Raw genomic sequence first — 15,953 nt, 5'->3', positions numbered from 1 at the left:
AGAACGGGGAGAAAAAAAGGTTTTCAATATTGGCTTTCTACTTTCAGCGAGCCTTCCAGTATATAAGATCAGACAAAAATCTGTATTTTACATGTTATTGGTGAGAAAATAATCCTATAATTTTGCAAGAAGACATTAACATTCAGATACCTTTCCTTTCTTTCACATTGGGTCCTAGGATCTATGTTGTGCTTTGCTGTAATTCTACAATTTCTAGTCATTAAGTATTATGGCTTCAGCCTTTCGTAGTCTTTGAGAGAGGAACAATACTGGAGGCCTGGGGCTCCAGAGGATCTCAGGCTCACCAGCTAAATATTCATTGGCATGGGATGTACCATCTAACCGTTTTCCCTTCTTACAATATTTGTTAAGAGAAATGACTTTTGTCATGCCCTTTCCATTCTCGTGAAAATTCATGCTTAAAAAATCAAGACAGAAGAGCTGAATACTTTATCTAAGTGATGACTTGTAATAACATATTGTGTGACTTTGACCTTTTTGATGGATTCTATAAAGCGACTGCCTTATTTCTAGCTTTTCTTTTCCACAACTCCTTTTTAACTCCTTTTCTCTTGAAAGAGAAAAAAGGGGACTGTGTTCAATGAAGTCTATATTTAAAAAAAGATCAAAGAAGTCAAGAGAAGGAAAAGAAGTTATCAAAAGAGAAGTAATCACCTGCAGAAATGTCTATAGGCATCAGGGCTAGAATGCAGGTGCATTAAGGTAAAGGGAACAGGGATACTTGACAAAACAGGATACTGAGAGGATGGATGACAGGATGTACTCAAATCTGAAATCTCCTCTACTAGATGAGAGTATCTGAATGAAAAATCCTTTCTTTCTGGACAGAGAAGGCTATGGAATCTGTGTTGCTCAGGTGACAAAACAGTCCTCTGCATCAACATATTTACAAGTTTTCTCCTCTCATTTTACCACCTCATGCACAGATTCCAGAAATGCTGCACTGATTTGTATTCTACTTATCCAGTGCTACTCAACAAAACCTCCTAAAACTTCATGCTCCAAACTATAACAACCTGTATTTTGCAATTTGGACAGGCCTCGGGGACAGCACCTCCCTGGTCCACTCATGTTAGTTGGGGCAACTTGAAATTCGCACGCCTGACAGTTGATTCCAGCTGTCAGCTGGGACCTCAATTGGGGTTACGGTCAGAAAACTCACATGTGGCCTGTCTATTTGGCTTCTTGGCTGCCTCCCAACATGGTAGCTGTGTTTGCAATACAGATATCTCAAGAGAATGAGGCAGAAGCTCTATTAACTTACACGCCTTAGAAGTCATATAGTGTCACTTCCACATTAGACACAGCCTCACTCAGATTCGAGGGGAGAGGATATAAATTTCACCACTCAAAAGAAAATTAACTTCATGCTTCAAAAAGAGCACATGATATATGTCATTTTTACAAAATATACCCCAAACTAATTGTCTTCTGAAAACTAGTAAACAGGTACAGACACACTTCAGATTAAATACTTCACTACATAGCCATTCTCTAAGATTTTGTATCCAAGACAAGAAATATGTTAAATTTACATCTACAAGTATTGACATCTGGTTAGATGAGCCAACGCTGAGACAACAAAATCAAATTTAGACTCAGGTCATTGCATTCATTTGGGATACAAGTAAAAAGAATAGCTAGAAGTAATGAAAACAAAATTATCCATCTTTTCTCTTGGTGCATAAGAAGAGGTTAAGTACTTGGTGAAGCTGTAAGCAATACTTGCAGGGCATCCTATTATCATTTCTTAAATCGATGCTTTGGTAAATGTGAAGGTCAGAGTTATTAAATTATACTCTGTGGGTCTGGAACAATGCTCCTAGGGGTACAGAAAATTTTGTACTGGAGTAACAAAAGAGAACAATTAAGCTTATTGAAATGAAAAAAAAATAAAAATAAATAAAAATCCTCCAAAAACATGCCAAAGAAAGGCTAAATTTTCCACAATGGACTAGAAAGAGACTTGGTTCTAGATCTGTCGCTGTCAGTGAAGTCTTGGACAAATATTTTCTCCTCTCTTGTATTTAATTTCTTTACGTAAAAATTAGAAAATTGAGTGAGTGAAAAATGTCAAGTTGCTTTTCACTCCAATAGTTGCTCATTTAGAATAACATGGACTCCACTAATTAAAACTAGGTTTAAAAAACTTCTGAGCCCTGACATCAATGATTGTCATAGTGCCCGAGGAGCCAGAAGTCCACATGGCAGGGAAAAAAATCATCAGAGAAAGGAAGGTTATGTTGACCACAGAGCATGACTGCAATGATGACAGACACAATTGGCCTTGCCTGTGAACTCCCACAGAGCCTCCTTTCTAAGATGGAAAAGCAGGAATAGTACAATAAGCCCTTCTTCTCAGACACTTAAAAGGTATAGGCTGAGGAATTAGATGCTGAAGGTACCAAGTGTAACATCATCACTACCTAGATGTGTGGCTTTTGGTATCATGATTCTTAATTCTCAGTGAATCAGTTTCCTTAACTTAAAAAAAAAAAAAAAGAAAAGAAATAGTATCTAAACTGTGTTGTTGTTTTGAATATTAAATAAGCCAACACAGGTACTTAGCACAGTTTCTGGTACACAGTAGTCATTTGATAAACATACACCATGTCCAGTCAGAAGCTCAATAACTCTGACTCATCAACAGACAAGGCAATTTTGACAAATTAAGTCTACAAGCATTATCTGGAAGAAGAACAAGGGAAGAATTACCAAGAACATTCTCAAAACAATGTTTCTGTTACTCATGTAAGAATGGTCATACATATCCATGAATCAGAATACAAAGCCCAGAAATCGGCCCCAGCATATATAATTTATTGTTTGATAAATAATGAAATGTATATGTTTTTCTCATATATTTTAGGAGATTCTGTAAGATCAGGAAGAAACTACAAAAAGATCATTTGTAATTAAACTAACTTTCTGGTTTTAAACATGGTCATTTTTGTTTCCATCTGAACTAGGAGACTGTTGATCCCCAAGCTGGCTGTAGTTCATTTCCTCTTCACCCAAATACTAGATAACTCTTGGAAGGTTGATATAATGTTGTGAGTTTAAATGGATTGTTATTTATAAGCAGAGAAGAGAGAAAATTTTCTTTAACCATAATATAATTATCTAAGCCAGGAAATTAATATTGATGTAATATCATTTAAAACTCATCTGCAAATTTTATTAAAATTTCTCCATTGTCTCACTAAGGCCCTTTTTCTGGTATAGGATCAATTAATGTTCCTACATCATGTTTAATAGTCATGTCTCCTTAGACTCTTCTAGTCTTAGAATGATTTCTCCATCTGTCTTTCTCATGGTGTGTTTTCTCATAATGTGGATACTTTTGAAAAATACTAGCCAGTTCTTTTGTAAGTTGTCCTTCAATTTGGATTTTTGTTATGTTTCCTTATGATTAGATTGAGGTTGTATATTTTTTGCAATAAGACCTCAAATGTGACGTCATAACCTACCCAAACTATCTTAAGTCTCCATCTGTGTCTGAAAGGCCGGGAACTAGGAGTGCCCATGACTGCAGGCAGGAGAAGATGGATGTCTCAGCTCAAGGCAGAGAATTTGCCTTTCTCTGCCTTTTGGTTCTGTTCAGACCCTGAAGGGACTGAATTATGCCCACCCACACTGGGTAAAGCCTTCTGCTTTATTCAGTTCACCAAATCAAAAGCTCATCTCTTCCAGAAGCACCCTCACAGACACACCCAGAAATACTGTTTTACTAGCTATCTGAACATCCCTTTGCCCAGTCAAATTGATTGATAAAATTAAACATCACATGGTATAACAGAAAATTCAATATGGACAGCAGTAAATAAACCTAACTCTATTACAAATTAAAAACAGAACCACACTGAGGAGGGCAAGGGAGACAGAAATAAATGCAAGTACTTTTGGAAAACAGTATTTGACTAAATATTATAAGACTGAAGACAAAAAACAACTGTATATAAATAATGTACAATAACTAATAAATTTGTATGTTTTTTCACAGGTCTGAACTTTTTTTCACTGAGGAAGAATTTGACTTCATATAAATGACTTCATATAAAAATCTCTAATGTAAGAAAAGGATAAATCATAATTCTCTAATATATATTTATTCATTCGTTCACTCACTCACTACTCATTCATATACTGATTCAGTCATTTGAAGTTATATAATCAATCAAGTTTTGACACATGTTCAAGAGTAAATAATCGTCCAATATGTAACTTATGAAACAGAATGCCAACACAGGATTACTAAAAGCATGGATGTTTGGAAAAGACTCACCATTGAAATTAACGTTGCGGATGTATTTCAACAACTTCTTGCCCCCAGCTTGTTCCATCTCTGGACAGACACCTCGGTAGTCAGCACAGAGATCCTTGTTCATGTGATGCAGGGCGTGGGCCATAGCATAGACGGCGTCAATTACGAACTGAACTTTCCCCTCTTGTTCATAGTTGGAATCTTTTCCAATTCTCTCCTGTCCTGCACATTAAAACAAGGAACACACACAAGGACCAGTGTTGAGTAGACTGTCTAAATTTGTACTTACTTTCAACTATGCTCTAAGCAAACAATGTTCTGAGGAGTACAACAGTGAAAGCCACATATCCATACGTGACTATCATGTTAGGTAGTTTTTGGTATTTGACTACAAAGTACATCACACTAACCTTTCCAATTAGTATTAGACAAACTTTAGAAGCAGCACTCCAAGGATCACGATGATAGCTTTGTCATAAGCCAACACACTAATCAAAATAGAGTGGCCTCATAGAACCGAGAGATTCCTAGGAGTAGAAGCTGGGCTCCTACATTCAAATCTCCAAAGCTCACTTACTCTAGAAAGGTGAGAGGCCAAAAGGAAAATTAGAGAAGACAAAAGAAACTCCACACTAAACTCGTTACCTTCTATATACCTACTCCACCTCCTGTGTTGCCTGATTCAATAGCTGGTAGTTCTGGCAACTCGTATATTCGGGCTAGAAAAACGTGTCGTTTTTCATTCTTCCCTGTCTCTCACTTCCTACTCTCACATACATATATCTAATGAATAGCCAAGTTCTGTCAATTCTCCCTCTGAAGCACTAGCAGTTTGGGCCACACTATCAATACCTTATTCATGCGCTTCTCGACTCTTGTTAAGATGAAATTTCACCTGTCTCTCTTCATCTATTCATTTCTCTGTGTTCATCTTTCCTACTGCAATCACCTCACCCCTATGCTCCAAATTCTTCAATGGCTCTCCACTGTCTACAAAACAAAATCCAAACCCTTTCCCCTGACAACTGAGAATACTTATCATGTTGCCTCATCTGCCTAGTAACAATAAGAACTGACATTGATCAAGTGTCCCCTACTGGGTTGAAAGCTTTGCATACATTATTTTTATTTCATTCTTACCTTGTGAGTTAAATATTATTTATCCTCATTATCCAGATGAGAAAGCTGAGCCTTATGGAGAATAAATTATCTTTCTCTGGTTGTTTACAGGTAGAGCAATGATGATGCTCAGGCTTGTCAGACCCCAAAGCTCACATTCTTCTCACTACAGTGGCCTTACCCCACCTTTTCCCTCCACATTTGTTGTTGTAGTTCCAGACAGGTATGGGGATTTTTTTCCCGAATACATCATAAAGGAATGTTTAGCTATCTTTGCTCATCTTCCTTATTTTGCCAGAAATATTCTTCCTTCTTGTTTTTGCCCATCATAATTTCTCTCTCCATGACACAATCCAATGGTGCCCTATGCTTAGCCCTTCAATCACGATTAAAGATTTCTATAATCTTTATTATAGAATCAAATCTTTATTATAAAATTAACAACAGCACTTTATTTTAATGCTCTAACCATTGGTCTCCTAGACTGTTTTTTTTTTCCCTCATATTCCCAAAACTAAACACAGCATTTAGTGTCTAGACAATACTTGTTTTAAATTATCCATTCATTTAGTACCTGATAGCAGGAATTCTCTTTAAACCTCTTGTGCCTCTACAACAAATAATTATCCATAGATTGCATTTCACTTTCACAACGATATTTCCCAAATTGTTTTCTAAGGCACATTTGTGTAGTGAAGAAACAAAAGAAATTCTACAACTCCAATTCCTTCCCCTGCAAAAGAAAAGGTTGCTGATAGCTGCTGAGTTAAATATTTTTAGATTTTTTTTTTTTAACTGGGAGACTTTTTCAGAACGTTTAATATGACAAAGAGTATAATCTCCAAGAAAAAAAATTCAGAATTTCCAAATTTACCTGTATTTCTATTTTTCCTTTTCAGAGCATACATTAATATCTCATATGCAGACACTTCTATGTTTTACATGCATCTCATTTAAATACCAATCAACCTTATCTCACCTTGTCACTGGACCTAGGCCTTTCAGTGTGTACGGAGTATTTTTTTTTTAAATAAAATTCATCATGAATTCATACTGCTTCTTCCTATTCAAATTCAGGACTATCGGGTTTTTTCTAACCTCAATACTGAAACTCATATATCTCTACCTTCTTTTTTTGAAGAGAAAAATCCTGGTTCTTAATGACACCATTATGATTATTCATTCACTTTATTTCATAATATGTAGGCATCGTTTTTAGAGCAATCATGTCTAACAGTCTAAAGAGTGTAGCGTAATGAACAGCCTTGTGTAAATAAGTACTTTCCAATTTCTCTCTGAATATTTTGGTGATAGACTCTGAGAAGTGGAGTTGCTTTGTTAAATAGTAAATTCATTTGTGTTTTCACTAAATATTGGCTAATTCCCCTTTAATAGGTTTGCACTGTTTTGCTTTCCCACCAACAAAGGAAGAGACTAATTTCCCCACAGCATCACTACCAAAATGTGTTATTAAACTTGGATTTTCTCACATATGTGAAAAAAGCTACCAGTCTGTTTTTATTTGCGCTTTTCTTATTTTAGGGGATCAAAAGCAATTCTTGTTTTGTTGAACATCTTTACATATGTTAAAGCCATTGTATATCTTTCTTTATAAACAGTTTATAATCTATCTAGCCAATTGTTATAAGAGGTTGCTGGTCATTTCCTTCTGTTTTTAAAAGTTTTGTTAAACATATTAACTCCTTGAGATTAAGTTGCTATTATTTTTCCCAGTTTTTCATTTTTCTTTACTTTATTTAGGTATTTATTTTCCAAACAAAATTACATGAGATTTAAAAAATTGTTGTGCTGAAAAAAAAAATCATTTTTTTTTCTTATTGCTTTTGAATTTTCAATTGTGGTGGAAAAAATGTCCCTGTTCCCAGAGTATAGAAGATTCCATCCATCTTTTCTTCTAGTAGTATTTTTTAAAGTTACTTAGTGTTTTTTAAAGTTACTTAGTGGAATACATTTTATTCCACTTAAAATGTATTCTGGTGTGCAGTGTGAGGAATAAATCAAAAATTTGTCTTTTTCCACATAGTTATTCAGCTTTCATAACATATAACATATGTCTTCTCTCACTGATTTGAAGTATTATCATTATATAGTAAACTTCCATATGCAATTTGATCTATTTGTGGCTTTAAAAAATCTGTTTTATTGTTTGGTTTGTCTATTCATGCACCAACACTAGAGTTTCACTTATAAAGGCTTTATAACAGTTTAAAAACTAGTAGAATTAGCCCCTCTTCAGCATAATTATTCTTTTTTTTTTCAAAATTTTCTGATAATTTTTATTTTCTCAAACTTCATTAAACATTTATCTAGCTCAAGGCGGGGGAAAAAAAAACACAACCTAACGGTACATTTATTGGTTTATGTTGTGTTTACAATGAACTTAGTAGAATAGAAAGCTTTTTTTAATTTTTTTTTTTTTTTTTATGATTACAGAAAGCTTTGTGAGAGTAAGTCTTCCCATCTGTGTCTTTCCATTTGCTCAAGCCTAGATTTGCTTCCTTCAATAGTGTTTTAAAGTTTTTCCGAAATAGGGTTTTGAGTGTTTCTTGGAAAGTTAGCCTAAGTATGTAATTTACTTTTGCTATTATAAATATGGTTTTTTCTATGTATTTTTTTCACTGAGTTTTGGTTGTATGCATAAAAACTATTCTTTGTTTTGTTGTGGTTGTATTCTTTTTCCACTATGATGAAAAACTTTAAATAGTGCAAAGCTGAAAGAACTTTACAGTAGATTTACCATTAGATTCTTATACGAAAATTTTACTGTACTTATTTTATAAGATAATTCATTTTCTAATAATCATTTTATAACCTGCTACTTTACAAATTTCTCTTATTTTTTATAGTACTTTAAAAAGGCAATCTTGAAGGCATTATGATCCTTATAAAATATATACTATGAACAACTTCAGACTAATAATTCAGAAGAATAGTTTCTAAACTGCATTCATAACGACATCTCAGAAAGAACTTGGAAAATAATTGCAATTTTTTAAATAATAAAATGTTTTATTATTTGTGAAACATTGCAGGCTTTATCCCTCTCTTGGAGAGTAACCTGGTACATTAGCATATTAAAAGCTCTTAGAAGACTTGAAGAATACATTTGTCTTTGGGGCTACCAGGTCTTGAAAAATATAGCCTTGTATCAAGAAAATAAAAAGTGGCAAGTTTATTTGTAAAAAAAGTTTAATTTTATTTCCCCTAGTGTGACAGGCACACCTGTTTGCCACTTCTGAGTCTCTCTCCGGTTTCTCATTTAACACCCCATCCCCCTTCTCTAACAGAAATCTGGTTCTCTTTCAGATATTGGTGGAGGCCTGTAGGAGTGAGAGGTTTTGGACTTCTCCTGAGCCTCATTGAGTCAATCCTGATTTGTCTAAGCCAACCTAATTCCTGTGCAAGGGCTGATTTAGGAACAGGCATAAGACTCAATTCCAGCCCATGAGATAAAAGAAAAGAGTCTACTGGGGAACCTCTGAAAAAATTCATTTGCTCTTAAAAAGAGCTGAACTCAGTTGTATCAAAAGCATCACACACACGCGCACACACACAGTTACTCTAGCCATTTTGTGGTCCTGAGGGAACTACACAGCATTAAAAATGACATCAGAATAAAAATGTGATAGGAATATGAAAATACTATTGAGCTGTGAGTTAGCCAACTATTTTTTAAGTTTATTTGAACACTACACTTTTTATCCATGCATCACTATACAACATCTTAAGGGACTAGCATTAAGTACCCTCTTCCCTGCTTCAAAAGAAAAAAACGTGAAATGCAGTTTTAAGAGATATTTGTAATACAAATTGAAGTGGAAAAAAAAGCAATTTCATTTAATTTTCAGTTAAGAGTCACTCTTTAAATCTTTCTGATTAACTAAGGTTTATATTCTTTCCTTGGATGAAGTTCATTCTTTTCATCATGCTTTTCAAAAAAGTCTAAGGTTTCGATAAAATGAGGTAAACTCATTTTGAAGTCTCCTGATTTTCTGTTCCATTGTTATTTTTACCCAAAGTCCAGGATTTATCTTAAAAAATGCGCTCTTTTAACCTCTGTTGAATACATTGTCATCTGTATCACACAAGAACAACCCATAAACTTTCACTACCAGAATTTCTAGTGTTCATTCTGCTGGTGAGGTTTCTTCTTTGAAAGACTCACCTACCTTGCCCATTTTAACATACTGCTTTCTCGGAGTATGTGCTTTAGTTAATACGCATAAGATAACTATTAGATTTGAAATTATTAATGTAAACAATTCCGCATCAATGGGGAAATCAAAAGAAAGATAGGTTGGGAGGTAGGGAGGAAACAAATCAAAGAGATTTGCCAGTGCAGACCAAAAAGCATACAAGATTCAGCAGACGTAAACAACTGGCCCAATGATTAACATATGTGTCCAAGGGAGTGGAAAATTGTAATTTTTATTTGGATTTTTCAAATATTAATTGGAGTTTTTTGCTTTGGGAAAACATCTCTGAAATTATGCATGCTTGTGCTGACTGTGCTTTTAAACCTCTCATTAAATAAATGTTATTTTATTGACTGTAAAGGCTCAACCTTAAATATTTCTTGAAGCTGAAGTCCTGAGCGTTATTGTATATAATTAAAATATTAATGCTTGGATCTATTGCCAGTAATAAATACCTAATAAACAGGAAAAGAAAATGTCACAGGAGATTTGAAAATAGTCATATTTTAGTTGTGAAAAAACTGCTAGATTCTTGGTGAGGAGGATGCAGGGACGGCAGGGGAGATATCCTGGCGTGCTAGAAAATGTTGCAGTATCCTGAAAAATGCTATGGTTACCATGCAAGCCTTATAAAGATGCTACTGCAGCCCCTTCCGTAATTTAAAAATAAATAAATAACTCAGTTTAGTAGATTAGTTTTTTTTCCCTCAGGGGTATACATTTCTCTTTATAAGATGAAAGTTAATGATAAACTAAGATTACGTGTTTATGGAATCTGTGTTCTTTGTTGCCACCTTTTATACTGATCACAGTTATAAAATCTTGTAGTAAAAACCTATGGCCTTCAAGAAATCAGTAGAAAAAGTCAGAAGACCTGGATTAAGCCAAAAAACCTATAGTGTTGTTGTGCCTCTGTCTGTAAGTGAGGCTGAGTAATAATTGAATGTGATGAGCAACTCGTGAAAAGAATAATGGTGTTCACGGTCATAGTGCTTCAGGCAGTGTGTATTTATTGCATATGGTCTGTGCACCATGCTCTATGCTAAGCACTTTTCATAATTTAATTTTAATTCTCATAACACTTTCTTGGGAAAGTATTGTTACCTTTTCCATTGGCCATCTTTTTCTTGCCTGTTACTTTATGATATATTACTTTATGACAATTAGCTAAATGGTCTCTTCCATGTCTACGCATGGAAAGCAATGAACTGGGATTTTCCCTTTTTAATTCTTTTCATTTTCAACATTAGTTTAGAGCCAAAAATAATCTCAAAATTAATGCTAGCCATAATTTTTACATCCTCTTATCCCCAATGAATGTTGCACTAGAATTTCCTGCAAGGAGAAATAGATGGTTTCTTTCCTGACCTCTTCTTGAATAGAAAAGTTAATGCCCAGAGAAGTCACCAAAAGGCTGGCAGAGGAACAAAGAAAACAAAGCAAATATTCCAGATGACTTACTAACTGACCCTCTATCTTGGATGATCAAAATTTGATTGCAATTGAACCATTAACATCCTACGGTTGTGCAGTGGATAAACATAGAGCACTCTGTTAAAAATTCAAAAGGAGTTCTACCAAGAGAATAAAACAATATCTAGCCATACACATTTCTATTTTTTATGCAGGATGCTTCTTGGAGAGCTACTTGTTACTTAAAACTGAGTTATCTTTAGCAATTCCATTTTCAATTTCTAGATATGTACGAGTAAAGATATATGCAGTGAGTGTGTGTGTGTGGTGGGACAGGGCCCAGTGTGGGGTAGGTTCCACAAAATGCACAGAGAGCATGGGATTGGAAGGGAGGAATGTTTTACCTCAATGTTCACATACTTCCAAAATGTGCAAGGTGTTCTACAAGGACTTTCTTTATTGCCAAGAGCTGTCTGTTGTACGTAATGCCAACCAATTCGGCAAAGAACAGTACTTCTAAAACACACAAGAAAACTTGCTATGACAAACAAGAAAATGATATGGCTTCTTAAATCTCATAGATTGTTTCAATTATTCACATAGATTTTTCTCTCTTCTGATTTCTTAAGCTAAATTTTTGCTTATACTGTTTTGGTTGTTTCTTTTAATGGAAATTGTAGGATCATTGGTGAAGCTTCCATTCCAGAACTGACTTAAAGATTAAAAAATAACAATAATACAGCTATAGATGTCTAGCCTCTTAATCCATTCTTCAGCCAGAGCCCCTCCAGTAATGGGGTTCTGGCCTCAAAAATTCTGTTTATGCCATACCAGGCATTGTATTCTGATTGAACGTCTAGAATACTAATGGAATAATTTACTCAAAAATGTGTTTAGATACTAGATGTTATAATGGATGTGTGCGATCATTATCAATAGCTGCTAAAACCAAGAGTTGACGGGCTGGTGGGAATTTTATAGTGAGCACACCGGGTGACAACACTGGACCAGCTGCTTAGTCTCTCTCTGGCTTCTGTTTCCCTTGCCCTCCTCCTCCTGCTTTAGACATTAGTAAATTATTATGTTTTAATTTAGAAAATGGTATTGTTTGTATGTGTGTTTATAAGTGAACGAGAGAGAGAGAGAGAGATCATGTAAATCTAAAAACTTCACACGCAAAAATAAATTTTCAGAGTAAAATTAAAAATGTCAGCTTAGCTCCTTTTTCTCCAGCGTAAATCCCCTTCCCAAATATAATCGCTCTTACTTCTCACCTTAACACCACACAAAATAATAGATTTTATGTGTTTTCTAATATGACGTAATAGTGAATGTACAGTTCCAGTTCTACTTGGTAAATATTTTGTCAAGTAAACAAGTGCAGCCTAGACAAAGAAAAAAAGAGAGAGGCAGGGCGGGGAAGAGAGACCTGAACACGATCAAGCTTCTGGATCTACCAACTAACTTAAAGAAAATAGAGAAACATGTAAATCAACATTGCAGAATGGCAAAGAGTGAAATCCAAAAATGAGAAGTTCTACAGAAATAGTAATATACTATTTTCTTCAAATAAATGGCAAAAAGTAAAAATAAAGAGGACCACTCCAAGATTAAAAAAGACATAGATATATCAAAAAATGTGCTGTATGGCCTTTGTGTAGATCCACATGTGAACAAAACAATGGTATAAGCACATTTGTGAGAGAAGTGAGAGACTATTTGATAATGAGCAACAGTTGGTTTTGTTGTTCATGTATGTGGGTGTATGTGTGTTATATATTTTTAAGAGCATTTATCTCTTAGAGATGCATATTACTGAAGTATTTTTTTTTTAATTACATGTCTAGATCTACCTTAAATTGGCCAGGGGTAAGAGAAAATTGTTGTATATTGAATATAGCTGAAGTTCAGTGATGGCTACATGGGGATTCATCATACCGTTCTCTCTGCTTTTGTGTTTGGAAGGTCACATGATGCTAATAAAAATAAAAGAAAAATAAGAGTATAAAGAGAAGGAAGAAGGAAGAAAAAGAAAAAAGAACAAAAAGAAAAAAGGAAATAAGCAGGAAGGCAGTAGAGGAGATGAAGTTAGTTGCATTTAAATGACACGTACTGTGTACCAGGTACCCTAAGGGAAACAAGTGAAACTGACATAAATACAGAGGCCTTTCATACTATCACATTTCACAGCTCCACTTAAATGCTTCTGTGGAAATGTAGAGACTCCATCTCTCATTTCAGGTCTTATAGAATGATTCTGCTTCCCGGGTATTCTTTAAGGGACATACATATTGCAGAATTTATGGCATATGGGAAGGGTCTTCTCACTCCTATGATCTAAAGTCCCTTCCTGGAAGCAAAGTAGGCATGTTGTGGGAGATGGAATGATTTCATCTCACTGGCAGCATGACCTTTTTGCCTCCTAAGATAAGAGAAAAGGCATAAGAAATTCATCTCACTAGAAGATTTGAAAGGACTTCTCAAAATCATCAGTTCAATGAAAGTATACACACACACACACACGTTATAGTGCCACTGTTTAACTCCATTTGAGCTCTATATCCAGTTCTAAAATATAAAAAGGAAACGCGCATGCACGCGCGCGCGCACGCACACACACACACACACACACACACACACACACACCACTCCCCCTTCCCACGTCACCCCTTCCTCCCCAGGGGCAAGCTTGAGTTTTAAGTAGAACTCAAAACAGGGCCTGGAATATAGTAGGCATCTAGTAAATCAGTGTTTAATGAAGAATGAAAGAATGAATGCCCTGGAAAGGGAAATAAAATAACAAGCAAGTAGCTCCTGTAAAAGGATAAGGAAGAAACGGTTACAGTCTTTCACCTTGGATAGCTGACAACTGAAATGGAGAGTTTAATTCAGGTGATCAGATGATTGCAGATGGAGAGAAAATGGCACACCAAACCCTGATATTTGGGATCATTTTCTTAAACTGGGTTCCTATGTGGCTAAAGACTCTACTTATCGTTGTTTCCACTGGTTTCAACTAAGTTAATCAAGTAAAGATGAATATTCTGTTACTTTTTTTTTTTGAAGATTAACACCAAACAAAAACATACATATGTATATCGACCTCTTCACACATACTTTTGACCAGTTACTCATGATCATTTAAAATAGATAGGTTTCTTTATATTGAGCCCTAACAATATTCATAATGAAACATGTAGGTGATATAATTCTCAACTAAGAGATTCCGAAGTAATTGTGCTTCTTAGGAACGTCACATTCCACCTGTGTTAAGAACGATAGAACAGCTAACCTGACAAGAAAAAAATCCTAACTGATTGATAACAGAAGGTTGAAACTGACAGTTCAACAGTCAGCACACACTTGATAATTTGCCTGAAGAGCATCTAGCCACATCCATGCTACCTGTGGAAGTAATTAACTTGGTAGTGGACCCCTCTTTATGCATAGAACAGTACTGAGGAGAGTAGTCGATGCAAAGTATCAAAATCCAGGCTTAGTTTAAAACACACGTTGCCAATATAATTTAATTGGGGAAAAGTCTTTCAAAATCTCAACATTTTGAAACCAATATGTGATGGCATTTCCATCTCTATGATCAGCCCAAACCGTTGCACATGAGTTGAGAGCACGGATGCTGGTATCAGACAAACCTAGGTTGAAATTCTGCCTCCGCACGCATTATGCTTGTGACTAAGGGGAGTTATATAACCTCTCTAAGCTTGTTTCTTCATCTATAAAAAGGTAGTCATTATGAAACAGAAACATAACTTTTCCCCATGTGGCTAGATACTGTGAGGAAAAAAATCTGTATCACTTCCAATGCCTCTAAGCCCATAGTCAGAAACACTACCAAAATCAAGGTCAAAATTTACTTTACCAATACTAAGATTGATCGTTTAACTCCTAGGCTTCATTTCCAAAGCTCGCCTGAATTTTCATAGGCTCAAGAGATAACGTTCCTCCAGACCATTCTCAGAATTAAATATCTGTGCCTCCCCTCCAAGCTTTACTGGACTCTGCTCACTGATGTTCACTGGACTCTGCTCACTGACAGGCCTCTCTGATGTTCTTTTACTTGCCAGGCTCTCACCCCCATGTGTCAACTTTTCCCGTGCTCAGCCACCAACTACGATGTTCACAGATCTTCTGACTGGGCTCTCTGGAATTTGTAACCCACAGTGATCATGCCTCAGTACAGCTTTATCCCAGTTTTCAGATGCTTCCTTAACTAAAACACTGATGTTTTCTGAGAACACTGCTTTAACCCGGTGGCTCTATTAAGTAGGTATTTTTTTTTTTCCTTGCATAACCCTGTATCTCAGTACCCTTCTTATTCCCCAATACCATTTGCATCCTCTGATTTATTTCTCTTTGTGAAAAACTTCTGCTCCCTTGAGCCTTATCCACTGTAGGTCTTTACTCATTTGTCAAGAACTTTGAAGTGTCTGGCATTTTACCATACCTGCAAGCCTACAAGTTATCCTGCCATAGTTTCATGGATGTTGGCAGCAGACATGAGACTCATGGGTCAAAGACAGGGGCTTTATTTCTCACAGCAATAGTAGTAGCTGGTGTATCAGCTCTGGTACCGTAACCCCCAATTCTCACAGGGTGACAGAAAGAAGACCAAGTGATAAACTGGGCTATGCTATAGGAGAGAAAGCTAGAACTTAGGGAAACTAGTCTTTATGTCAACTATAAATATGCCTAACCTTTGCTCTGAGAGAGAGACTACCTTTATCTTGCAAGTAGGTTTGCTATACAAATGTCCTTGAAAAGATAGTCTGGAGCAAAGGTAGGTAGTGTCTCTGCTCACATGACATCCAGAGATATGAGAGACCCATGAAAAATTTCCTTCCAACAGTACTCACTCTTCTTTATACAGTATCAGTCTGAGTTTGAGGCCTATTTCCTTC

General features: G+C 35.6%; 1 protein-coding gene across 4 annotated transcripts in view; it reads right to left on the bottom strand.

Moving 5' to 3' along the window:
- GRM7 (glutamate metabotropic receptor 7) overlaps positions 1–15,953 on the bottom strand; it is a 769,756-nt gene that overhangs the window by 256,524 nt on the left and 497,279 nt on the right. For all 4 annotated transcript variants that reach the window (XM_006917568.1, XM_006917569.1, XM_025050835.1 and 1 more), the window contains one exon: positions 4,307–4,507. In XM_006917568.1, the coding sequence (XP_006917630.1) occupies positions 4,307–4,507 (201 nt within the window). The remainder of the gene's footprint in view (positions 1–4,306; positions 4,508–15,953) is intronic.

This window comes from Pteropus alecto, unplaced genomic scaffold (assembly GCF_000325575.1).
Source record: "Pteropus alecto unplaced genomic scaffold, ASM32557v1 scaffold75, whole genome shotgun sequence".
NCBI classification, from domain to species: Eukaryota; Metazoa; Chordata; class Mammalia; order Chiroptera; family Pteropodidae; genus Pteropus; species Pteropus alecto.
Note: the sequence above shows the minus strand (reverse complement) of the source record. Positions and strands in the feature narration are given on the sequence as shown.